Source organism: Rhinatrema bivittatum, chromosome 4, assembly GCF_901001135.1.
Source record: "Rhinatrema bivittatum chromosome 4, aRhiBiv1.1, whole genome shotgun sequence".
Taxonomy (NCBI): domain Eukaryota; kingdom Metazoa; phylum Chordata; class Amphibia; order Gymnophiona; family Rhinatrematidae; genus Rhinatrema; species Rhinatrema bivittatum.
The window spans coordinates 462,247,618-462,274,888 of record NC_042618.1 but is presented as its reverse complement, the minus strand read 5'-3'; the positions used below and the strand labels follow the sequence as shown (position 1 = coordinate 462,274,888).

The following is a 27,271-nucleotide window of genomic DNA, read 5'->3' as shown; positions in this document are numbered from 1 at the left end:
CTTTGGGGCGTTCCGGCTCGGGGAGCTTGTGGCGCAATCGAAATGGGACGGGGGCGAGAAGGGTCTTTTAGTGAGCGACGTTTGTTTGTATGCACATAGCGTGACGCTTCGTCTTCGGAGCTCCAAGACGGATCAGACGGGCGTCGGAGCGTGGGTTTCATTGCCGCGCGCGCCTACTGCCCTGGTCTGTCCGGTGCGGACGGCGCTGCGGTATGTGGCCTCGCGGCCTCAGACTGGGCGGCATTTTTTAGTGCATGCGGACGGGACTCCGTTAACGCGGTTTCAGTTCACGGCGGTGCTGCGGAAAGTCGTGACCTTCTTGGGGTGGGACGCGGGCTGTTATACCTCGCATTCTTTTCGTATTGGCGCTGCCACGGTGGCGGCCGAGATGGGGTGGGCGCCCGCCCGCATTCAAGCCTTGGGTAGGTGGAAGTCGAACGTTTTCCGGGGTTATGTGCGGAGGGGTCGAAGGGGGGGGGCGAGTGGGGACAGGGGTCAGTGAGCATGAGTGGTAATGGCAGTCTTTTATCTTTCAGACCTGGTCGGGCCCGCGGCGTTGCCCAGAGACTGTGCTTGGATCGTGGGCCACTCTTTTGTTCATCGGGCTCAACGTCGCGCTCGGAGGCGACCCTACGGGGAGAATCTGAATGTGGCTGCACTGGAGGAGGGCGTTGTGCGCTGGCTGGGAAAAGGGGGCATGAAATGGGATGGATTATGTGACTTCTTGCAAGGCAAAGTGGAGGCTTTCGGCATACCCAGATTCCTTGTTATTCATTTGGGCGGGAACGACATTGGGCACCTCACGTGCCGTGCGTTCATTAAAATTATACGTAAAGATCTCGCCTTTCTCCTGAATCGCTTACCCAACACTAAATTGGGATGGTCTGACATCATCATTCGCCTGCGACATCGGGAGGAGCTCCTGTGGCGTCATGGTGTCAAAAAATTGAATCGCCAAATCGGCAAATGGTTGGTGCGGGAAGGCGGGTTTTGGATCCGCCACGACTGGTCGTGGGAAGTCTTGGAGGGGTATTTCCTGGGCGATGGGGTTCACCTTTCTGACATTGGGCTGGATCTCTTCAATAATGCCTTGGAAGAAGCCCTTAAGTTGCAGTTGTGTGTTTGGCCGCAGTGGGGGAACAAGGGCAATTAATTGGCCTTGTTGGTGGCGGTAAACCCGAGCCTTATGTGGTTGTGTATTATTTGTAATTGGGAAGGGCACGTTGGAGGGGGGGGGGGGTAATGCTTGTGCAGTTTGGAGCTGCTGCACGAGAAGGCCTAAAGAGCAAGGGGGGGGCCGATGCTCAGGCCGCTAACTTACCCTCGCCGATGAGGTGGCGGGGTAGGTGAAGGGGGGGGGGCTCCAAGATGCTTACCATTGGGCCGCGATGGTAGGTGAAGAATGGCATGCGGCAGAGGAGGTGGAGGAGGGGGAGTTTAATTTTGGACTAATGTTAAGTGTGGCTTGGGTTAGGTTTTAATAAACTGCGGCCTTATTTGTTATGCCAACCAGTTGTTGTGTTACTTTGTTTATGGTAATAGCGTGGAAGGTTGGAGGGCGTGCCTGAACGACTGGTCCCGAGTACTTGTGTTAAAGGAGGCGAACCGGGCATGTCCCGGGGTCGCCGAAAATAACACAGGGTCGGGCAGAGGCAAGGCAGCCGGAAAAGGGGGGGGGGTGGGTAGAGAGGGGGGACTGGGGACCAATGGCAGCTGGCAGTTTGAAAAGCCGCGCTGCCATTGGATAAGGGGGTTAGGAAGGGAGCGGGGCTAGCAGGGAACGGTCATTGAGGCATTCGGCAGCAAGGAAAGCGGAGGCAATTTGTTTCCCTCCCTCCCGCCCTTCACTCGTTCTGCGCTCTGTTTGTTTTACTGTTCATGGACTGTCGCAGTTGGCGGTAAACCCGAGCCTTATGTGGTTGTGTATTATTTGTAATTGGGAAGGGCACGTTGGAGGGGGGGGGGGGGGTAATGCTTGTGCAGTTTGGAGCTGCTGCACGAGAAGGCCTAAAGAGCAAGGGGGGGGCCGATGCTCAGGCCGCTAACTTACCCTCGCCGATGAGGTGGCGGGGTAGGTGAAGGGGGGGGGGGGCTCCAAGATGCTTACCATTGGGCCGCGATGGTAGGTGAAGAATGGCATGCGGCAGAGGAGGTGGAGGAGGGGGAGTTTAATTTTGGACTAATGTTAAGTGTGGCTCGGGTTAGGTTTTAATAAACTGCGGCCTTATTTGTTATGCCAACCAGTTGTTGTGTTACTTTGTTTATGGTAATAGCGTGGAAGGTTGGAGGGCGTGCCTGAACGACTGGTCCCGAGTACTTGTGTTATCCAAACAGCGCCTTTCCTTGTTGCTTGAAGTTACAGAAATACACAAATAACCGAAACAAAGCAAGAATGCCACAGAAAAAGCAAATATGGTGGTATGTAAGTGGTAAATGAAATGAAATATGTGCAGAATACAAGCACCTTATTAATTGTGAAGGAAGGAAGGGGTTTCTATAACCAAAATGACAGGAGTTGAATGACACCTTCTAAAGATTTAGAACCGAAATATTATACAAAGCTCTATTCTTGTGAGTGAAGCGTAACCATAAACCCTTCAGATAACAATCATTACATATTTTGTTCATATCATATAGAAATGGTACTCTCTCTAAAAGGACGATAAGTCAGTCAAAACTACTAAGGTATCTACTAAAGACTAACTAGTGGGGTGTCTCAGATACTACTGACCCACTACAAGAGCATGACTGCTATTATTCACATCTCCATCACTACATTCCAATTCCAGACCAAATTAAAGTTCTAAAAGTACAGAAGAAGAAATTACTACTTAACTGATAATTTTCTTTTCTCCAATGAAGGTAGGCCAATCCCCACAAATGGGTTATGCACCTTTACCAGCAGATGGAAACTGAGTAAAAGCTGATGTCACGGACATATAGCCCTGCCCCGACATCAGCCCACCAGTATTCTCTGAAAAAGCCAAAAACTTTGGACAACTGATTATACTTGAACATGATTATTAACAATCACCCACTCTTGCTTCCAACCAAAAGGGAACACTGAGCTCAGCCAAAAGAATTAACAATCATTAAACTGAGGAGCTGGTTAAGCCACTTACCAGTCTTCAAACAAAAAACAGGAACACTATTCTGCAATGACCACACCTAAAGGCCAAACCAAAGACCAAACTCAACAGCTGAGGGCGATTCAGAGATTGGCCTCTCTTCATTAGAGGAAAGGAAATTATCAGCCAAGTAGTAATTTTCCTTCCTCTGAACTCAAGCAGGCCAATCCCCACAAGTGAGATGTACCAAAGCTACTCCCAAATAGGGCAGGAGGCTGCCCACAGTCCAGTCAACACTGCTCACACAAACGCGGTGTCCTCCTGAGCCCGAACATCCAAGTGGTAATTGGAAAAGGTGTGCAATGACCATGTCACCACTCAGCAAATCTCGACAGGAGACAATCAAATTTCCGCCCACGATATTGCCTGAGCCCTCGTGAAATGAGGCCTAATCTGCTTCGGCAAAGGAATCTAGGCATCCACATAGGCAGCCATGATGACTTCTTTAACTCAACGGACTATAGATGCCCATGCTGCTGATTCCCCTGTTTACTGCCACCATGGAGCACAAACAGGCAAATCAGACTTCCATATAGATTTAGTAACCTTCAAGTAGTGCAGCAAATGACGTTTGATCTCCACAGTATGCAAAAGGTGGTACTCTCGTCTCTGACCCTGTCCTATATAGGTACAGAAATAGATTGATTCAAATGAAACTCCAAAACCACTTTTGACAAAAAAGATGGCATGGTCCAAAGCTGTACTGCTCCCGGAGTCATACGCAGAAAAGGCTCATGGCAAGAAAGCAGAGTTGCTGAGGTTGCCACGGCCCTAACAGAGTGTGCTTTTACACGGTCTTGTAGTGGAATGCCTGCTTGCCGGTAGCAAAAGGAGATACAGTCCGCTAAGCAGGAGGAAAAGGTCTGTTTGCCCACTGGAACTCGCAGCTTGTCTTTTGCCACAGAAGGAAAGAGTTAGGTGTAATTCCTATGGAGTGTAGTGCGTTCTAGATAGAATGCAAGTGCACTCTTACAGTCTAAAGAGTGGAAAACCCTCTCGCCCTGGTGAGTGAGAGAGAGAGAGAGAGAGAGAGAGAGAGAGAGAGAGAGAGAGAGAGATGTGTTGGGAAAAAGTGGGCAGAGTATATGCTGAGTAAGGTGAGAGGCTGCATCTACCTTAAGAAGGATATGACAGTGATTATGTAGGACCACTCGGTCACGGAGGAACGCAGGATCAGGTGAGTATGTTACAAGGTGTGTAACTCACTGACCCTGTTGGCAGAAGTGATGACTACGAGGGAAAGAAGTTCCCATGCCAGACTGGTGAGAGGAATATAAAGGCTCAAACGGGGAACGTACGAGTCTTGTCAGCACTAAATGTAGGCCCAATTCCGTAACCAATGAAAATAGAGGTGGCTTAAGCAGTGGATAACCCATGGTAAGCTGACTCAGAACGGGATGAACCGTTAATCGGGCATCCCTACTCTCAAGTGGTACGCCAAATTGGAACTGAGGTGTACCCATGCAGAGGATGTCTGGAGAGTAGAATCCGAGGGAACAAGAGAAAAGTGTGGTGTAGAAAAGGGGTAATACCGTTTTGTATGCGCCATGTGGTAAATCATGCCATTTGGAATGGGAAGATTTATGTGAGGAAGGCTGTTGTGACACTACCAGTACCTGAGAACATCAGTGAGTCCGTGATATGAGACTGACCTGTGAGAAGGCGAACTGGTTACTGGTGTGATAGGTAGAGAATAATGGGAAAAGCATACTTGTGGTCAGGACGTGGGTCTGAGAAACAGTGAACCCTGTCCTGTTGCAGCACAATGAGAGCTTTGGCTATGAGAGGCATCGAAAGAGACATATATAAGAGGCCTTTGTTGTAGAACGAGCAAAGGCGTCCATGGGACCGCATTCTGAGACATGTGTAGGGAGTAGAATCTGTTCCCCGTATGGTTCAATTCGGACGCAGAGGGCAAGATCGGTTGACCTTAGTGCTAGAAGATTTTGCTCGCTACACATGTAGTCGGAGACCATTTGAGAGGATGGAAACATCTATGGTCAAGGTCTGCTAGTGTGTTCAGTAAGTCTGTTAGATCAGTAGCCCGGGAATGCATGGAGTGTGCAAGGGTCAACGGCTAAAGCTGCGCAGCTTCCTGGCAGAGCAACTAAGAGGTTGTGCATGCTTGTGTATTGGAATACCACATTGCTACTATGCTATCTGTCTGTATGCACAAAGGTTTGTTGCAGAAGCAGTATTTTAAGCATAGAAGGCATAACGCATGGCTGGAAGTTCCAGGAAGTTGATGTAAAACTCTGTATGGAGCGGAATAGACAATTTGAAACTGAGAAGAGCTTTCTGTGGGGAAAGCCATTATTTGAGACCCGCCCCCTCCCCTGACATCATCGCAAACGGATCCGGGCAGTTTGAAAGGTGCCAAGCCAGCAGGCACCGCGCGCCGAAAGGGTGCGACAAAGGGGCACTCCCCTTTGTGTTATTTGTTTAATATGTTCCTTGTTATACCTTTTGCTTAATTGTTAAGAACTTTGATTTTGATGATTTTATTTTTGTAATCTCTTAGCCTCAGGTACAAAAATTTTAGATTGTAAGCCCTTTTAGGGGATAGTGAATTACCTATTGTACCTTATTGTAAACCGATGTGATATCTCTTTTTGAAATGAACATCGGTATATAAAAATCGTAAATAAATAAAATAAATAAATTACTGGGTTGGGACAATGTGAATTCGAACTCTTCAACCCTAAGTAAATGCGACCGTGACCAGAACCATCTAAGTTGGTTCTAGATCGATAATATGGATCAGGGACGAAAGCAGATGAACAGCTTAGAGCCACTGCTAATTGAAAATTCCACTGAATCTTACTCATAGCCAATCTGGGCAAATGAGTAAAGTGGATAGTGAAAAAACCCTGTGGCCCATCCATGAAAGAATGAGGAGCTGAGGTTATGTTGCATGCGCGCAGAAATGTGTAGGAAATTGTCTATATGTCTGCACGGTTTTTGGGCAGGAAGTTTGTTGCGACTGTAGTGCCCAGAACTGTTGCATATGGGATTTATGGTAGTTAAACCGCAATCCCAGGTACTAGATTTATAGTGAGTTGTGGAGAAAATAGAGCTCCTTGCTTGGATTGACTGCTATTAGACAGTTATCCATGCAAGGAAAGCGTGAATGATGTTTTACTCCGCAGAGAAACAGCAGTCAATGCTGGTGAGGTTGGTAAAATACACAAGTTGCCAAAGCTACTGCAACTGACAAAACTTGGGATTGGAATGTTGTTGACTCACTATGAAACACATAGAAAGACTAGAGGAGAGAGGCAACCCATTTACTGCGGTAAGGGAAGCATGGTGACGAGACACACCATTTTACCTGTCCCTTCTGAAGAAAGTTGACATTTCTGAGGTCCAGGGTGGGCGGAGAGCATCTGCTTTCTGTTGGAGGAAAGAATAGTGAGATTAAAAACTCCCAAAACTCCCCCCCCCCACGCTTTGTAGCATTTGGGGGACTGTACTCTGAACCCAGGTACTAAGTGGGGTGGCCGCTCTGATATCCAAAGTTGAAAAACCAGGGGGTGTCAACTGGCAGAGCTGATGTAATCTAGATATCAGCTAGTCTCCCACGGGAGCATGAGCGGTAAAAGTCTTACCCGCATCTCTGTCTGCTGTGCAAGAAAATGTTGAGAGCTGTCGCCAGCTCTCGAGGTGGGCTTGCAAGTGAGGCAGTGTCTGCTGGATTTTGTGCCTAGCAGACCAGCTAGTGTATCTGGGACTTCAGACCTTAATTAGGATCCAGAAGCCAGAGTATTATTGAGAACGGAATCCCGTTGCTGAAAACAAGAGGATGTCTCAATGCAATCCCAAATTATTGGTAGAGAGGTTCTCTTGGTGTTGTGTCAATCATAGCCAGCAATAGTGATATATGACACTGACACGGTTCTTGGAAGATAATACGACCTAGAACCTTCCGAAACCATGTGGCCCGATTTAGTGACCAGGTATCGATGGGATTGTCACTGAAGCGGGATTAGAGAACTTACAGTCCTTCGTGGTGGATCGCAGAAGGACGAGTCAGTGAATCTCGATGGCTCCATGGATTTCGGGAGGCATCAAGGACAGCCTGAAGGACGTAAATGTCAGACTCAACTCTGTAATCTGGTATGGTAGCGCAGCTACAGAGGACATAGGCTAGGTGTGTCTGGCGCTTCCACATTATTTTGTGGTGGCTCAGAACCCCGCACTGGTGTCGGTGGGGAACGCCTCGGCGCCTCAAGTGCAGAGGAACACATGACTCATGAATCCGGGCCCACTTCGCAACTGGCTTAATGTACGACGCCAGTGCGGAATAGGTATACCTCGGATCTCAGCCTGGTCATTCTCCAGCACCAAGGAACTGCCACCAATGTGCGTAATAGAGGCTATGGTAGTGGCGATGTCTCTCTCGGCGCTCGGCCCGGCAATTCTCCAGCACTGATGTCCTGGATTGCGTCGGTGGCGGATGGTCACCATGCTGGTGATGATGATTGCCACAATGCTCGGCCCGGTCTTTCCCCAGCGCCGAGGTGGATGCCCTCGCTGTCTTGGATGGCAAGTGGTGACAGGCTGTCAGCAAGCCTGCACTGCTCCTGGCACTGACTAGTGCCCTAGGATGATACGGGGCTTTGGTTGAGAACCCGAACCATGGAGCATATTGCTTAGTCGAGGGCATTGCATTTAGGTGCTATGGTAGTATTGACGGTATCGATGGCAGCATTGAAGGTGGCCTCGAGGGTATCATCGAAACATCAATGGCATCGACGTGGGCATAGATGGCAACGACGTGGGCATCGATGGAATTCATGGAGAGATCAGTGTCATGGATGTAAACATCTATGGCACTGACAAAATTGATGCGGGGATCGATGGCATCGATGTAACGGGTGGGGGGGGGGGGGGCGGGCAATCGATGGCATTGATGGAGGCAGGATGGCATGGATGGAGGCACCGACAGTATTGATGGGGGCATCGACCACTACTAAGGTACTGAGGGAATCAATGGAGGCCTGGATTCAACAGCGGCCCTGGCGGCAACGGTAACCATGGACGTCCCTATCCCACTAACCCTAATAACCAGGTGGAAGATCGCAGGAGGACACTCGCAGGCTTTGTGGGGCTAAAAACATAGGGAGAGGGAGGGCCGCAATTCGGTTGGTAGGCCTGGGAAACCATTAGTGAGGTGACAGGAACCAACCGAAAAACAGGGCATAGTACTCACCGAGCACTGAATAAATGTACGTGAAGGGAGACCCGTGTAGGGAAAAATTATTTGTGAAATAAAACTTCAAGTGTTTCTGTGAGGAAAAGTTGTGAGAGTTTCTCACAGAGCTCCTGACCGCAATACTATCTGCAGCGCGGAAAAAAGAAGACTGAAGGGAGACACCTGTGGACACAAGGATAATGGCATGCTGAGCATGCTCAGTGCACTCAGGGTGCCAGTGTCAGTTAAAGCTTTCTAGAAACTTTGACAGAAAGTTTTCCGTGACAGGGCTCCATCCACTGACGTCACCCATATGTGAGGACTACCATCCTGCTTGTCCTGTGAGAAAGAGCCTGCAGCTTAGAAACCTGATGTGCAAAACAGATTGCCAGTAGAAAAACTGTCTTCAAGGTAAGCAGCTGCAAGGAAAGGTCACATAGCAGCCAATAAGTCATACCTGTCAAGAAATTGAGGATCAAATTAAGGTCCCACAGAGGCAACAGTAGTCACAAGGGAGGTGAAGATGCTCAACTCCCTTCCAGAACTGGGACACATCAGGATGGGAAGACAAAGGCCCACCATGGACTTGCTCCCTATAACAAGCGAGGGCTGCCACTTGAACCTTTAGTGTGTTAAGGGACAAACTTTTATGCAATCCTTCCTGTAAAAATTCCAAAATCAATGGAATATCCACTTTGAGAGGCTGAGAATCTTGCTCCATACACCAGGTCTCAAAAATTCTCTAAACTCTCACATAGGCCTGAGATGTAGAAAATATCCTGGCCCGAAGTAAAATGGAAATCACTGGAGGCGAATAACCATGCTTCAACTTAGCCCTCTCAAGGGCCAAACCATAAGACAAAATCGACCCGGATCCTCGTGAAGAAAAAGTTCCTGCTGCAACAGATCCTTCTAAGGAAGCAGTCTGATGAGACTGCCCACCCACAATTTCTGCAGATCAGCATATCATGGACTCCAGGGCCAATCCAGAGCTTCCAATAGTACGGTGTCGATCTGACTTGCAATCTTCCGAACAATCCTGCCTATCAGAGTCCAGGGCAGGAAGGCATACAGCAGGCTTCTACGTGGCCACACCTGAACGCGAGCATCGATGCGTAGCGTTTTCAGATCCCATCTGTGACTGAAAAACTGAGGAACTTTTGCAGTGTCTGAAGTCTCTAGAAAGTCCAGTTACGGGCAGCCTAGCACTCCACTATCAGCTGAAAGCAGACTCCCACTCTCCTGGGTTCAAGCTCTTCCTGCTGAGAAAGTTGGCTTGTACATTGTCCTTTCTGGCAATGTAGGAGGCAAATATATCTAGCAGATGTTGCTCTGCCCATACCATGAGTGCATCTATTACCTCAGACACCTGTTGACTTCTGGTTCCACCCTGATGATTGATGTAGGCCACTGCTATTGCATTGTCTGACATTATCCAGACCACCCAAGCCTCTAGATTCTTGGCGAACTGCAAGCACAGCGGCTGTACCGCCCATGCTTCCAATTGGTTGATATTTCACTGCCATTCCTCAGCATTCTAGCGACCTTGCACCATCAACCCTCCAACCCAGGAAGCTCTCATCTGTCATGAGCACTAACCAATCCGGTGTCTCCAAGGAAACACCATTTCTGAAATGATCTGCCTGCAATCTCCACTGCAATTGGACGCTCATCTCCAATGGTAAGAGAAGCCTCATCGCGCAGTCTTGCAACTGCGGACTCCAGTGGGAAAGCAACATACATTGAAGAGGTCACATATGCGATCTTACCCAGGGAACAACCTCCAAAGTGGTTTCCATCAAACGCAGGACCTGAAGACAAGACCACATTGATGGGCGGACAGTCTCAGGGTTTGAACTTGAGTAATCAACTTCTGAATTCAATTCTCTGACAGAAACACTCTGCCCTGCTTTGTATCAAAACGAACGCTGAGATACTCTACCATCTGAGACTGCTATAAGCTGCTCTTGGCCAAGTTCACCATCCAGCCTAGATCCTGCAGTAAGGAGATCACTTTACAAGAGGTCCGGTGACTTTCTTCCATGCTCTTGGCTTGAATCAACCAATTGTCCAGATATGGGTGAACTAGGAAGCCACCCTTGCGTAAGGTTGCCACTAGTACCACCATGAGCTTGGAGAAGGTCCTAGGTACAGTGGCCAGCCCGAAAGGCAAGAATTGAAACTGGTAATGACATCCCAGAATGGCAAGCCTTAGGAACTGTTGATGGTCCTGGTGAATGGGAATATGCAGATATGCCTCTGTCAGTTTCAGTTCCCCTGATTGTACTGCCATTATGGAGCGTAGTGTCTCCATTTGGAAATGAGTGACAAGCAAATGACGATTGAGACCTTTGAGATGTAGGATAGGTCGAAAGGACCCCTCTTTCTTTGGTACAACAAAATAGATGGAATAGTGGCCCATATTTTGTTGCAATTTGCGAACAGGAATTATGGCCTTCAGGTCCAAAAGTTCTCAATGCAGTTTCCACTGCTACCCTCTTCTGAGGGAAGATGCATGGAGAAATCATAAAGGCATCCAGAGGAATGCAAAGAAATTCTAAAGCATAGCCATCCCAAATCACTTCCAGGACCCACTGATCCAATGTGATATGGCCCCACCTCTGATAAAAGTGAGATAAGACGGCTGCCTATCTCTTGTACCAACAGGTTAGTTCATAAACCTTCATTGGGAAGACAGAGATCTCCACTCCTGGAGCCTGCATCTTTCTGAGGCCTTTTGGAGTGAAAGGACAGAGACCTACTGAAGGGATGGGGTATCTGAGAAGAAGCTCCGATATAAGGATGAAATATCTTGAAATCTCAAGAGCGGCCACTTGCCCGAAAAAAACCGTAAAGCCGGCTTCTTATCCTCTGGTAAATGAGGGACCCAGGCTTCTCCCCATCTATTTGCCATCTTCTCCAACTCACTGCCAAACAAGAGAGAAACCTTGAAGGGCAGTTTGGTGAGATTGAACCAATTGTGCAGCCACAGCTAACGTCTAACCACTTTTACGGAAGCAATCCCTCTGGTGACAGTGTAAACAAGGTCACAGCCTGCATCAGCTAAGAAGGCTGCTCCTGGTTCCATTACCGCTCTGCCATCTGAAACAGTCCCCCAGACTCCTGAGAGAGTTGCAGAATAGCTCGAGCCACCAGAGAACAAGAGCAATTTTCAAGTTCCTCGCCATGGCCTCATAGGCTTGCTTAAGGATAGCTTCAATCCTATCATGAGCATCCTTTAGAGCTGCCCCTCCTTCCACCAGAATGGTGGTTCGCTTAGTGACAGAACACACCAATGCATCCACCTTTGGGAAAAGCAACTGCTTTCTTGCCTGCAGATCCAAGGGATATAAACCCATCAAGGCATGTCCACCTTTAAAGCTTGCCTCTAGCGCACTCCATTCAAGGTCAATCAACTCTTGAATCACATCCAGGAGAGAAAAGAAACATGAAGCTTGTGGAGGGTAACCAATATGGGGTCTTCCTTCTGCACACCTGAAGAGTCACTCCCAGCCACTCCCAAGTGTCTTCAGAATCTGAGAAATCAGACCTAGTAACTCTTTCCTAAGAAAGAAACTGATAAGTTTTATGTGGCTCTAAATCCTTACGAGGGGAGCAATCCAAATCATCATCACTGTCTTGATCCACCATCTACTCGAACAGCATCAGGGATTGTTGTGCCATTGCATTTGCATTACCATCTCCAAAGGACGCCCCTGCAGAATGGTCTGTAGTCCCTGGAAAAATTCCACCCAGGTAAAGGAGAATGGGCCCATACTTGGTCCCATATGTCCAAATCTGAAGTTCTGTGAGAGAAACTCTCCTGAAGACAGCTTTGCCAGAGGACATCTTTGTTGTGTTGTGTCACCTCCAGCCCCACTCCCCTCAGGAGGGAATGACCAGCATCAACAAAATCATAAGTGGGCAAATCACCTCGAGCATCCTGGCAGTGCTGTCAGGCTTGCAGAAAGCTCCAGCTGTATTGCCCTTACATGACCCTTTCCCCAAAGCACGTAGCATTTATCCTCTACCTGTGATGGTTCTCAGATGCAAGTCCAGCTCACCTTGAGAGATTCCTTTTTTGTGAGTTTGCTTGAAGAAGAAATGTCCTTTTCAGAGCCATTGTAAAGTTTTGACTCAGACTAAAATGAAAAGCAGAAATAAAAAAAGGAATAAATGCACACATAATAGCTTTCTGTAAATCAAGACACTGCTGCAACATTTCATCTTTCCTCAGGTCTTCCAATACCTTAATGTACATTAAAGAAAGCCTTGTGTGAACGCCAGAGATTAGGATAAATTCAAATACCTAAAGGCATGCAATTATAGGCATCTTAATCTAAGTTTCTATGTAGCAAATCAATTTTTCATAATCTGGTCCTATTAAGACTGGCTATCACCTGAATGAATTGTATTTGTACAGAATTACTAATGTGACATGATACCAAGAAGAGTAACTAATAAAATTTAGAACCACTTTCCAAAACATTTTTTACATGTTTCTTTTTTATTTTTAAAGTTGCTGAACTTACTAAAAATCTGATAAGTGAATGATACTGTGCTACGGTTTTAATAAATTTATAGAAGACTAGGTCATGAATATGAAAACCTACTTAAATACAATTATAAAAACTACTTAGCATGTGTTACTAGGAAATTGAAAGTTAACTGTTAGCTCATAGACTGGATCAACTCACATTATTCATGAATGAACTGCATATCACTCAACCTGTACTTTACTTTGTACAAATGAAATGGTGTTACACCACAGCTCCAAGTCTGAGCAAAACAATTTTTACAGTACTCTATGAATATCTAACCATAATATAGTCTCCAAATATGTCTAAAAAAAACCATGCTCATAAGGGCTTACTTAGTTAAGATACAAGCCTGTGACTGGATCAGAATCCTTGATTAAGGAGAATTTATTTAATACATTTATTTGTGCATTTGTTTGGGGGAGAATGTACACTGAATTATGAACTAATTAAGCAATAGTGTTACTTTCTGCTTTGTAGTTAAAAGGAAAAAAAACCAGAAAAACACTTCATGGTAGTTAATGTTATAAGAATGTGATTAATCAAGCTAAAAAAAAAGGTACTTGATAAAGTAACATTTGCAGAGATTAGGACTTTTCAGCTTGGAGACGAGACGGCTGAGGGGGGATATGATAGAGATGTTTAAAATTATGAGAGGTCTACAAACGGGTAGATGTGAATCAGTTATTTACTCTTTCGGATAGTAGAAAGACTAGGGGGCACTCCATGAAGTTAGCATGGGGCACATTTAAAACTAATCGGAGAAAGTTCTTTTTTACTCAACGCACAATTAAACTCTGGAATTTGTTGCCAGAGGATGTGGTTAGTGCACATTGCATCAGTAGCATGGGAACTTCTAGGTGTTTGGGTAATTGCCAGGTTCTTGTGGCCTGGTTTGGCCTCTGTTGGAAACAGGATGCTGGGCTTGATGGACCCTTGGTCTGACCCAGCATGGCAATTTCTTATGTTCTTATGTTCAGTTAGTATAGCTGTGTTTAAAAAAGGATTGGATAAGTTCTTGGAGGAGAAGTCCATTACCTGCTATTAAGTTCACTTAGAGAATAGCCACTGGCATTAGCAATGGTAACATGGAATAGACTTAGTTTTTGGGTACTTGCCAGGTTCTTATGGCCTGGATTGGCCACAGTTGGAAACAGGATGCTGGGCTTGATGGACCCTTGGTCTGACCCAGTATGGCATTTTCTTATGTTCTTATTAGATTAATCCCATAAAACTGTGTTATAACCGTCTGAAGGTATGATGGGTATCTCCTTTGCATGCCCTTTAGTACACTACTGGGCCAACGCAACACAGTACGCTCAGCTGAGCACACTGGTTAACCAGTGACTGGAGGTGCGTTTGACGTGCATCCACAATCCCTTACAATAAGGAGACTAGCACATCCAAAACGTGCGTCCAACCTCCTGTGAAGCTAATAGTGCTCATCACATGTAAATTCATGTTGATGAGGCTATTAACTATTACCTCCCCATGCAAAAAAAAAAAAGTGCGCCTGCGTGCACATTTTTGCCCTCAGAAATTGACAGAAAAGCAGAAAACACTGTCGGGTTTCGGGCCTAACGCCCTATGAGCCCGCTCGATTTTCACGAAAGTATCTGAGCCAACCGTGTTAGTATTTTCATCTGTGTTGGCGGTAAGGAAAAAAGTGCAGATTTTTACAGCCACCGCCAACACGTCTTTGTAAGCTTCAGTCTCAGGCATCCTCCCTGATTCTTAAGTTGCACCACCTTGAGCGGTTCTCAAGATCCTCCAACTTGTCAGCTAGAAGAGTGTTCTCTTTCAGTAGAAGCGGTTGTTGTGCCACGTTATTAATGGCTTTGGTGTGCCCTTCTACCCGAACATCTAGGTCATCAACTCAGGAGCCCAAGGCCACTAAGTCGTCCTGTATCTCTGAAATGGAGTCCAGAAGGTCTTTTGTGTGTTGCTTCAAATCAGCTCTCAATTCTTCCATAAACCAACCCCACAGTTCCTCCCTGGTTGGCAGGTCAGTTGAGCTGGAACTCAATATGGAGGTTGGCTTGGCATTTTCCGGCGCAATTTCTCCAGGGTTGGTCGTGGCCTGACTGCAATCGTCAGTAGGGAGGTCGGCATCATGTTTGCTGAAGGAAAAATGTTTTAAGTCCATAATTTTGCATTTAGCTGCCATCCCGAAGTATTAGGCTTCGATCTGGCAGCTGAAAGCAACAAAAAGTCACAGAAAAGCAGTATGTTTAGATGGATTTAGTCTTCAGGGGTGAGGAGGTTTCAAATCAAACGCCCATTTTGGTTGGCCTAAGAACAGTGCCCCAGGCAGGCATTAATTTCTGAGCATAAAATGTGTGGATTGGCCGCAAATTTTTTTTCAGTATCTCAGATGAATAACTAATAGTCTCATCAACATGCATTTGCATGTGATGAACGCTATTAGTTTCATGGGGGGGACGGGGACGATGCGATAAACTCCTTACTGTATAAAGGGTAGTGGATGTGCATTGAAAACATGCGTCCAGCTGAGCGCACTTTACAGTATCGGCCTGTTACAGTGGTGATAAAACTTCAGAGCAGAGAAGCAAGGAAAGTTAGATCGGGGGAATGGGGTCTCTGCAGGGAGGACATGGTTGAAAAGTGATGCCTTAGCTTTTTTCCTGAAGGAAAGATAGTAAGGTTCCAGTTGTAGAGACAGCAGTGCCTGTTTCAGATTTCTGCTGCATAATAGCTGAGGGCACAAAGTTTACTGCAGGACAATCAGGCAGTGGTCAGAGGAGGAGAGGGAAGGAGGGCTATTTGGGAGGAGCGGAGATCTCTTGTGCGTGTGCAGGAAGCTGGGAGAGGTAACTCAGGTGCTTGCTTATTCACGCACTTGGTAAGCAAAGCAGAGAATTTTCAATATTATGTTGCTTTCATTTGGGAGCCAGTGCAATTGACAGAGTATTTGTATTTTGTGGTCAGTTGCTTTAGCTCCAACTAAACTTCTAGCAGTAGTACTTTAAGGAGCTGGAAATGTTTCATACTGTATTGAGTGATTCTATTAAAAGGGACTTGCAGTAGTCAATTTGGCTGGTGATCAATGCATGAATTACAGTGGTGAGATTGTGTTTATCTAGGCAGTTGCAAATGAATGAAAAAGGAATGTATTTTTAGCTTTCTGCATTCCTGGTCGATTGTACAATAGCAATAGTGGGACAGCTGAAACTAATTTATCAACAGACAATTCACCATTTGGAAACACAATATTACTGAACTAGACTCACAGTACTTTAGTTATCCACAGGCTTTGGTTTAGCATATACTGGAAATTCAGCACAAAAAAGGAACAGCTTCTTTTTAAGATTATCTACTGTTAGAATATGTTGTCTCCTTGAGGTTTATAGTATTAAACATTTAACTGTTGCTTTTTAATTGAAGTTTATGGTCTCTTGTTGGTTGCATGACTTTGTATACAATATATAGAAGGAAATACATAACTATTCTTTTCAGAAGACCTTCATTTCAAAATGCACGAGTAAAGCAAAGCTGTTTACCTGTAATGAGTGTTCTCCAAGGACTGCAGTATAATCAGCCACATAAGTAAGAGATGAAAGGACTTGAACAGGTTAAAGTAAATCGGTTATTTACTCTCTCAGATAATAGAAGGACTAGGGGAGCACTGCATGAAGTTAGCAAGTAGCTCATTTAAAACAAATCTAAGGAAAACCTTTTTCACTTAGCATATAGTTAAAATCTGGAATTCACTGCCAGAGGATGTGGTTATGGCAGTTAGTGTAACTGGGTTTAAAAAAAAGTTCAGATAAGTTCCTAGAGGAAAAATCCATAAACTGCTATTAATCTATTTAATGTTTAGGTACTTGCGACTTGGATTGGCTACTGTAGGAAATAGGATGCTGGACTCAATGGACCTTTGGTCTGTCTCAGTATGGCATATCTTATCTTCTTATGATGTCATCTGATGGTTTCAGAGAGTTTGGGAAAAGCATTTCCAAGTTTTTCTGGCCATGCATGGAACTTCCAGTATGCACATCACCTTGCAGTCTCTCTCTATTCTCTAAATAGGGCTTTTGATTTTCGGATAAAATGGAAAAACCCCAATTAAAACACCCTGGAGGAGGAATTTGGAGTTTTCGGTTTTAAGCAAAAAACCCTGAAAATATCCCTGCCTCATGGAGCTCTAACCACGGCTTGATTACATCATCAGAGCATGGAGCAGCAGGGAGCCCATGCTCCTCTGGATCAAGAGGTAGCACCATACAAGGACTGATGCTGGCAGGAAGCTGAAGAAACAGCACTGCTAGATCCTTATCTCAAAATGTGGGGGCCAGTCCTGAGGCTGGAGCCATTTGTTGTACCTCTCTATTTCAAAATGGTACTGGATCCAGGCCTGGCCAGCAACATTTTGAAATAGAGACCCAGCGGGCAGGAGGATCTGTGAATCACTCCTGCCCCATTTGAATTCTTTGGCAATCCTTACCTGATGGGATAAATTGCCTCGGGCGAGGGGGGTTGTAGAGAGATAAAGTGCCTTGGGGGATGAAGGACAGGAGATTCTGTCATCCCGGTGCAAGAAACATGAGAATTCTCCCATCCTATGGGAGCATGTGTTCCCTTTTTCCATGGAAATATGAAATCCTCTCTTCCCTCCTATAGAAACTTGGGTTTCTCCTTTCCTTCCTTACCATGAAGACACAAGACTCTTCCTTCCATTAGTGTGGCATCCTCTATTTTTCTCCGGTGGGAATGCAGGATCCGGTGTTCTCTTCTGTGCAGACATGGAATTCTCCCTTCTCTACCTTTCTCACTCCTGTAGGGATACAGGACCCTTTTCTCTCCTCTAGAGACACATGATCCTTTTTTCTACCAAAGGGACATTAAATCCTCTCCTATTTCTATGGGAATATGAGATCTGTTCCCACACATCCATACCCTGCCACACACCCACCGGTTTTTAACTATAAAAAAAATGGAATTGTTACAAAATTTAATCAACCCAAAAATGCACCTAGATGTATTGTTCATGATGCAAACACACTGATAAACACCTATTTTCAGTATCCACCAAACATACCAAATAGCAAATGTTGCTTACCTGATGTAACAGGTGTTCTCACAGGACAGCAGGATGTTAGTCCTCACAAATGGGTGACATCGAGGATGGAGCCCTGTACGGAAAACTTTTCTGTCAAAGTTTCAACAAGCTTTGACTGACACTGGCACACTGGGTGCACTGAGCATGCCCAGCCTGCAATTATCCCTGTGAGCCACAGGTGTCTCCCTCAGTCTCGTCTTATAGCTAAAAAGCGCAAGCGAAACTAAAATAAAAGTATACAGACCCAACTCCGCGGGGTGGCGGGCGGGTTTCGTGAGGACTAACATCCTGCTGTCCTGTGAGAACACCTGTTACATCAGGTAAGCAACATTTGCTTTCTCACAGGACAAGCAGGATGGTAGTCCTCACAAATGGGTGAGTACCGAGCTGAGGATGCCCGGGAATGCACCAGATACACCGCAGATGCGCAAAGGCGTAACGACTGAGGTGGAAATGGGAACGGAGGGCATCCGCAACACCATAATGGGTTCGTGGAAGGATGTTGGGTAGTGAATTGAAAAAAGTAAGAGTAGGCGGACTGGCCAAACATGGAGCATGCCGGCTAGTCAAATGTAAGCAATAATAGGCTGCGAAGGTATGGAGAGGACTCCAGGCTGCAACCTGATAAAAAAGTACAAGCAGCAGTAACCAAAGGGAAGCTGTTAAGGCTAAGACGGACACAACAGTATGTGGATACCCACAGTGTTGTAGTGAAATGTCTGCTTGTTGGTAGGAAAGGAAATATAGACCACTTAATCAGAAGGATTAGGTCTGTGTGGCCACTGGAAGTAGCAGCTTGACCCTTGCATGAAGGAAAGAGTCAAGTGGAATTCACATGGAATGCAGTGCAATGTAGATAGAATGTAAGCGCAGCATTACTGTCCAGGAATGTGGAAAACCCAGTCTCTCCCTAGGGCGAGAGAGAGAGGTTAGGAAAAATTAATAGAGTATTTCCTGAGGAAAGGAGATACAACATCTACCTGAAAAGGATAGAAAGTTGAATGCGTAGAACTACTCAGTGGCAGAGGAACGGAGTCAGGTGAGTATGGAAAGAGTGCATAACTCACGGACCCTGCTGGCAGGAATGACATTAAGAGGGAAAGAAGTTCCCTTGCCAAACTGTGGAAGAGAGGAATGGAAAGGCTCAAACGTAGAATGTATGAGACTTATAAGGAGAATATATATGTTCATTCCGTGATTAGAGAAATAGAGGCGGCTTGATCAGTGGATAATCCATGGTAAGCCGACTCAGAGAGGATTACCGAAAACGGGAACCCAACTCCCAAAACAATACACCTCCTAAGAGAAAGGTGTATCTATGTGGAGGATGTCTGGAGAACAGAATCCGAGGGAGTAAGAAAAAATGGTGGAAAAGTAAAAGGGGTAATACCTCTTTTTTTTTTTTTTTTTTTTTAGCGTCAGGAGGTAAAGCCTGCCATATTAAACGGCAAGATTTATGTTTAGAAGGTTTTGTGACGCTACCAGAACCTAAGAACATCAGTAAGTCTATGATTTGGGACTGACTGGTGAGGGAATAAAAGGTTACTGATATGATGGATTGAGAAGTATGGGAAGCATACTGATCTCAGTCAGGGAGTGGGGAAAAGAATACTGAACCCCATCCCAGTTCAACATTAGAAGAATGCTGGCTACGAGAGGCAGCAGAAGAGATATATTGAAGAGGCCTTTGATGGAAGAAAAGGCATCTAAGGGAACGCATAGGAAACATGTGTAGGGAGCAGAACCTGTGCATCGTATGGAATGATGCAGACGCAGAGGAAAGTTTAGTTAAACTCAGCGTTAAAAGATTTGCCCTGTACACATGTAATTGAGACCATTCGAGAGGATAGAACCTACGTGGAGAAGGTCAGATAGAGCGTTCATTAAATCTCTTAGATATGTGGCCCAAGGACGCATGAAGTGAACAAGGGCCAAGGGTAGAGCTGCGCAGCTGTCTAGCAGAGCAGCTAAGAGGTTGTGCGTGCTTATGAGTTGGAAAGCACATTGTCCCTATGCTGTCTGTCTGTATGCACAAAGAATTGTTGCAAAAGCAGTATTGGAAGGCATAAGGGCATAACTCATGGGTGCAACGTCCAGGAAGTTTATGAGAAACTATGCTGGAGTGCAATAGATGCATAATGGGTTGACAGCTTTCAGGAGAAACTTTATAACCCTAAGGAATTGCGAGCATGAGTCGAAGGAGACTAGGTCCTAGTTCGAACTGGGATAAGAATCAGGGACGAAAGCAATGAAACCACTTAGGTCCATTGAGTATAGAATGTCACTGAATATAACACATAGCAGTTTTGAATTATGAGAAAAATGCATAGTGGGAAGAAACCCCATAGCCCAACCATGAAAAGTTGAAAGGTTGAGGTTATGGAAAATATGCGCAGGGACATATAACAATGTATCAGAATGTCTGTGCGCATGCTGGACAAGAGGGTCTTAAGACTGTGGTGTCCAGAAGTGTTACAGAAGGGATTTATGGCAGTGACAGTAATCCCAGTTAGTAAATGTATAGTGAGTCCTGAAAAAAGTGAGAGCTCCTTGCATGTACTGAAAGGAAAGTGAATGATGTTACACTCCGCAGAGAAAACAGCATTCACCAACAGTGATGCAAGAGACAGTTCACTTACCGAAGCTGGTGCCGGCGGCAGAGCTTGGGGTTGTAATGTTGACTCACCATAAAGCACATAGAAACATTAAAATAATGTACTTACTGCAGTATGGAGTGATGGTAACCAAAGATACCATTGTACCTGTGACGTCTAAAGAAAGTTGGATTTTCTTAGGTCCAGGATGTGCGGAGAGTAACTATTTTCTGTTAAAAGAAAGAATAGTGCAATTAAAACTCCCCAACCCCCCTCCCTTCTCCCCTCTGCACTTCGTAGCGCCTGGGGGAGTGTACCGGGACTTTGGTACAAGGTGGGGTGGCCGCTCTGATATCTGACCAGATGGGAGACCAGGAGGTGTCCCAATGGAGGATATCATGTAGGCTCCTGCAGGTGTGTGAGCGGTAAGTGGTACCCGCATTTCTGTATGCTGTACAAGGAGACACTGAGACCTGTGGCCAGGCCTCAAGGTGGACTTGTACATGGGGCAATGGTTGCTGAATCTCATGTTTAGCAGATCAGCCAATGCAGCTGGACCTTGGTTGGGAGGGAACCAAGAGTCAGAGCATTGGTCGGCACAGGGACTTGTTACTGACAAGAGAAGAAGCCCTGCTGCAATCCCAAGAAGATAGAGGGGTTCTCCTGATATTGTGGCTAACATAGCTAACATAGTGATATGTGACACTAATACAGTTCTAAAAGGCACATGACCCAGAACTTTTCGAACCACGGTCCGAATGGGAGAACACAACTCTATGGGAATGCCGCCGAAGCGGGTACTTACCATCCGACGTGGATCGCCGCAAGACGAGCCGGTGAAGATTGTTGACCCCGACGGTCTCCGGAGTCCTCGAGGGTAAGGCCGGGGACGTAAACGTCCATCTCGCTCTGAAACCCGGTATGGTGGCACAGGTACAGAGGAGACAGGCCAGGCGTGAGTGGCGTTTAGACTGCTAAGTGTAACAGATGGCCATAGTCCCACACCACTTGACGGTGGGGCACGCCAGGAACAGAGGAGCCCTAACGGAACTCATGTTCCCTTCCCTCGTCACAGCGGCTCGATGTGTCGTGACGCCAATGCAGAAGCTGTCGGACCTGGATCCGGAAGTTCTGGATCACCAAGGACTGCCAAAACTGTAGGAACAGTGCTGATGGCAGTGGTGATGTCGCTCTGCCCGAGCGTTGTCCAGCCTGGAGAAGGATGGCACCGATGTGCTGGATGGCGTCAGCGGCGGACGATCACGATGTCGGCGATGATGGGTGCCACGGTGCTCGGCCCGGTCTTTCCCCAGCACCGAGATGGAAGCCCTCGTCGTCCTGGAAGGCGATCGATGACGAACTGTCAGCACGCCTGCTCTGCTCCTGACACAATGGAGTGTCTTAAGCTAATACGGGGCTTAAAAAAGAACCCAAAGCGTGGAGCAATGTGAGGAGGCGAGGGTATTATGTGGCGGTGCTATGTCGGTATTGAAGGCAACCTAAGGGGCTTCGAGGATATCATCAAAATGGGTATGAAAAATCGTCGATGACTGGCCAGGAGAATGATGACAGTGACGGGCACTGACAGCAGTGGCATAGGTATCTTTGAAACGATGTGGAATCGAATAATCGAAAAACATTGCCGTTATTGAAAAAGATACCGGCATCGACTGAGTCGAAGTCGAATCAATAGGGCGTCAAGGACACTGAAGGAAAACGGAGGTGTCGAGGGCATCGATGCATGGAGGCGGGCATTTATGCCGTTTGTGGCATGGCCACGGGCATCAACTATAGGGCCACAGACGTTGACGGTATCGATTTGGACAGACTCAGATTTCCAAGTGTACATGGCATCGGTGCCCCAGACACGTGTGTCGGTGGCATCGATATGGACACGTATGGAATCGATGGCATGGATCTCCCAGTCGATGAATTCCATCCCGGCATCAACGCCAGTCCTGGAATCGGCATGGGCATCGATGCCAGCCATAAGGCTGGCATTGGCATCAACGCCCATCCACGGAATCGAGCCGGCATGGATACCCACCGATGGGACCCACCTGGGCATCGAATTTCACCGATGGGAGCAGCCTGGCATCGACTGCCCTCGATGGATGCATTCTAACATAGATGCCCATGGATGAAACACCTGGGCATCGGTGTCCATCGATGCAAAAGGACCCGGCACCGATGCCATCGACGGATGGCCATCCGGCACCAATGCCATCGACGGATGGCCATCCGGCACCAATGCCATCGACGGACAAGCCATCCGGCACCGATGCCCACCGATGGGGACCATCCGGCACCGATGCCCACCGATGGGGACCATCCGGCACCGATGCCCACCGATGGGGACCATCCGGCACCGATGCCCACCGACGAATCGATGTGGCACCGATGCCCACCGATGGAAAAGGGCTGGACATCGGTGGGGAGGATGGGGCATCGATGGCATCCCCAAAAGGGGGGGTGGCATCGATGAAGTGACCCTGGGATCGTTAAAAAGTGTCTCGGGCAGCGGTGGCGGCGACCCGAGTATGCATGGCAGTGACTAACAGCGTGTGCGTCAATGGCATGCATCCGGGTAGGGACGGCACCGAGGAAGCCCAAGGAAAAAAAACAGTGCGTAGGAGGAAAAAGCCTGGTAGCACTGAAAAGCAAAAAACATGGATAAAGGCATCAGGGCACCGTGGGGGGAGGGGCGCTGATGACATATAAAAGCCCAGGGCGGTTTAGGAGGGTCCCGGTGTAGCGATAGGGTATCGACTGCGTGAGGGTACCAGGGAACGAAGGACTTGAAGCTACAGAAGTCCTAAAGTTAAGGAAAAAATCCCTACCCCACTAGCATAAGCAAGCAGAGTGTCACAGAGATACTCGCAAGCTGTTTAAAGCTAACTGAAAAATGGGGGAAGGGAAGGCTTCAGTCAGTTAACAGCCTTAAGATAGTGACAGGAACCGACCGAAAAATAAGAATTAGTACTCACCGAGCGTCGTAAAAACGTACGCGGAGGGAGACCTGTGCAGGGAAAAGTGTTTTTTGAAGTGAAAAGTTAAGTGTTTCCATGAGGTAATTAGTTAAAAAATCCTCACAGAGCTCCAACCGCTATGCTGACTGCAGAGCGGAAAAAAGAAGACTGAGGGAGACACCTGTGGCTCACAGGGATAATTGCAGGCTGGGCATGCTCAGTGCACCCAGTGTGCCAGTGTCAGTCAAAGCTTGTTGAAACTTTGACAGAAAAGTTTTCCGTACAGGGCTCCATCCTCGATGTCACCCATTTGTGAGGACTACCATCCTGCTTGTCCTGTGAGAATATCTTAATATACACACCTAAATTTACAATTTATAAACCCTTGGGATCAGAAGCCATACCTATATCTTAAACAACTCCATAACAGGAGGAAGAATTTGTGAGGTTTATTATCCTGCTGTCCTTGGAAAACACTTGTTACAGGTAAGCAACTTTGGTTTCTCCAAGGAAAAGCAGGATATATCAGTCAGGCAGGTGGACATCACTAGCCATGTGTTGCCTTCTAAATCTTTGCTTGGTGCTGAGTCTTCTGGGAAGAAACTGCCCTCTGCTTCTGAAAGTATGCTTCACTCTTGGTGCAGACAACGCCATAGTTTGATATCGATGTCTTTGGTGCCAATGGGGTTGCAGCAGACTTTTATTTTAAGGTGAAGACGTCCTGAAGTCTCTATCTTAGGATCCCAATGGCTCTGGGTGATGCTTTCAAACAAATGCCACAAATGGGCATCATGCTTTAGCTTTAGGAAGCACATACAGACTTTGAAGTTAGTGTGGTGGAAGCGCTTGGTGTTTTCTGACTTAGTGAGCAAAACACCTTATGAAAAACCAAAGGATGATGAAAAGGGCTGTCCAAGGCCACTGTATAAAGGCTAAACCAAATGGAATTTTCCAAATGGAGAAAGGTCAATAGTGGAGTACCACAGGAATTGGTACTGGGACTTAAAGTCGTCTTTGTAGACAATATGTTGAAATCCTCTGCTCAGTGTGTGGCGGCTGTCAATAAAACAAATACAACGTCAGGACTGCTCTGAAAAGGAATGGAGACAAAATGGAAAATACCTAAATTGCCTCTGAATTGAGCCATGGTATGACTGCACCTTGAATAGTGTGTGCAGTCCTGGTCACCTCATCTCAAGAAAGACTTAGTGGAACTAGAAAAGGTGCAGAGGAGGGCGACATGAATGATAAAGGGTAGAGATGTGAATCGGGAGTGAAATCGGAACCGATTCTGGTTCTGATTCACATCTATAGAGATGTGAATCGGAACTGAAATCCGAACCGATTCTGGTTCCGATTCACATCTCTAATAAAGGGGATGAAACATCTTTCCCATGATGAGAGGCTATGCAGGGAAGGGGGGCTCTTCAGCTTGCAAGCGAGATGGTTACGGGGGGACAAGATAGAATCTTATAAAATCATGATTGAGGTAGAACGAGTAAAGGATGGTTATTTACTCTTTCAAACAATATTAAAACAAGAGGATACTGCATGAAACTAGCCAGCAGATTCAAATCAGATAGTAGAAAGTACTTCTCACTCAGCATGCCATCAGGCTGTGGAAACTGTTGCCAGAGAATGTGATCAAGGTGAGTGATGTAGCAGGGTTTAAAAGACATTTGGACAAGCTCCTGGAGGAAAAGTAGACTAAAGAAAGCTATTGCTGTCCCTGGCAGTAGAATTAGATCCACTTTAGGAGATTTGCTGGGTACTTACAACCTGGATTAGCCATGGTCAGCGACAGGATGGACCTTGGTCTGATCCAGCATGGCAATTTTTATGTTCTTAACCAAGGAGCAAATGTTCAGGACTCTGACTGCATTGAAAAAACCTCAAATAAGAGCTGACAAAATTAAAATGTAGGAAGAAGAAAAGCCAACTAAGGCCAAAAACCCTGAAAAGGAGAATGCGTCCAATTATTATTGCAGACAAATAGGGATTAAGGGGCCCTGTGAGGTGGTGCATGCATACAAGTTCTGTGCTAAGAAGGTTTTGCCAGAGATCTCTGTGAAACTGAGTTGCCTCAGATGACATCACTCACTTTTGTGGCTGAAATATCCTGCTTTTCCCTTGAAGAATGTCCATTTTGCTAACACAATGACAAATGCTATCCGCTCAGTCTGTTACTCCTCTGCAGTCCCTTGACTGTCTTCCATGATTGTCCTATCTTTCTTACTTTCAGGCCGATACAGTAAAGTGCACTCAGCTGAACACACTGTTTTATGCGCATCCTCTATCCCTTAAACAGTAAGGGGCTCAGCGCGTTGAAAACACGGATCCAAACTCACCCCCCCCCCCCCCCCCCGAAAATAATATTGATCACATGCAAATACATGCATGTTGACGAGGCTATTAGTTATTCACCTGGGATATTGGAAAAAAAAAAAAAAAGTGTGGCAAAACTGCAAGTTTTGCACAGAAAGTGAACAGAAAAGCAGAAAATACTGCTTTTCTGTATACCCTCCAACTTAATATCCTAGTGATAGTCAGAGGAACCAAAAATGTAAAAAAACAAAAAACATTTTTTTAAAATGTATCTGCTGGTCAAGTTAGGAAAACAGACGCTCAATTTACTGGCATCCGTTTTCTTAATTCACGGCTGTCAGTAGGTTCGGAAAACAGACGCTCATAAAACCGAACGTCTGTTTTCTGAACCCGCTGACAGTCACCTCTCCTGGGAAAAGGGTCCATCAAGCCCAGCATCCTGTTTCCAACCATGGCCAATACAGGCTACAAGTACCTGGCAAGCACCCAAACACTAAGTACGGTATATCCTATGCTACTGATGCTAGTAATAGCAGTGTCTATTTTCTAAGTCTACTTGATTAATAGCAGGTAATGGACTTCTCTTCCAAGAACTTATCCAAACCTTTTTTAAACCCAGCTACACTAACTGCACTAACCATATCCTCTGGCAACAAATTCCAGAGTTTAATTGTGCATTGAGTGAAATAATTTTCTCCAATTAGTTTTAAATGTGCTACATGCTAACTTCATGGAGTGCCCCCCTAGTCCTATTATTTGAAAGAGTAAATAACAGATTCACATTTACCCATTCTAGACCTCTCATGATTTTAAATACCTCTATCATATCCCCCCTCAGCCGTCTCTTCTCCAAGCTGAACAGCCCTAACCTCTTCAGTCTTTCCTCATAGGGGAGCTGTTCCATCCCCTTTATCATTTTGGTTGCCCTTCTCTGTACCTTCTCCATCGCAACTATATCTTTTTTGAGATGCAGCATCCAGAATTGTACACAGTATTCAAGGTACAGTCTCACCATGGAGCGATACAGAGGCATTATGACATTTTCCATTTTATTCACCATTCCCTCCCTAATAATTCCTAATATTCTGTTTGCTTTTTGACTGCTGCAGCACACTGAGCTGACAATTTCAATGTATTATCCACTATGATGCCTAGATCTCTTTCCTGGGTGGTAGCTCCTAATATGGAACTTAATATCATGCAACTACAGCAAGGGTTATTTTTCCCTATATGCATCACCTTGCACTTATCCACATTAAATTTCAGCTGCCATTTGGATGTCCAATTTTCCAGCCTCACAACAATAATTGCCTGTTTTCCCACAGACCTTACTGAATCGTCCTGTAAGTTAGTAGCAGTTAAATCAATATCTGTATTTACTATGTAACTCACTTTATGGTGTGCTAGAAAGCAGACAATTACTTTATAATAAATTCATAATAG

At 46.1% G+C, this 27,271-nt stretch overlaps 1 protein-coding gene across 1 annotated transcript in view; it reads right to left on the bottom strand.

The window, feature by feature from the left end:
• The window catches only part of OSBPL8 (oxysterol binding protein like 8), a 370,739-nt gene that overhangs the window by 192,205 nt on the left and 151,263 nt on the right, over positions 1 to 27,271 (bottom strand). The window contains exon 5 of the mRNA XM_029597145.1: positions 12,387 to 12,464. Within this exon, the coding sequence (XP_029453005.1) occupies positions 12,387 to 12,464 (78 nt within the window). The remainder of the gene's footprint in view (positions 1 to 12,386; positions 12,465 to 27,271) is intronic.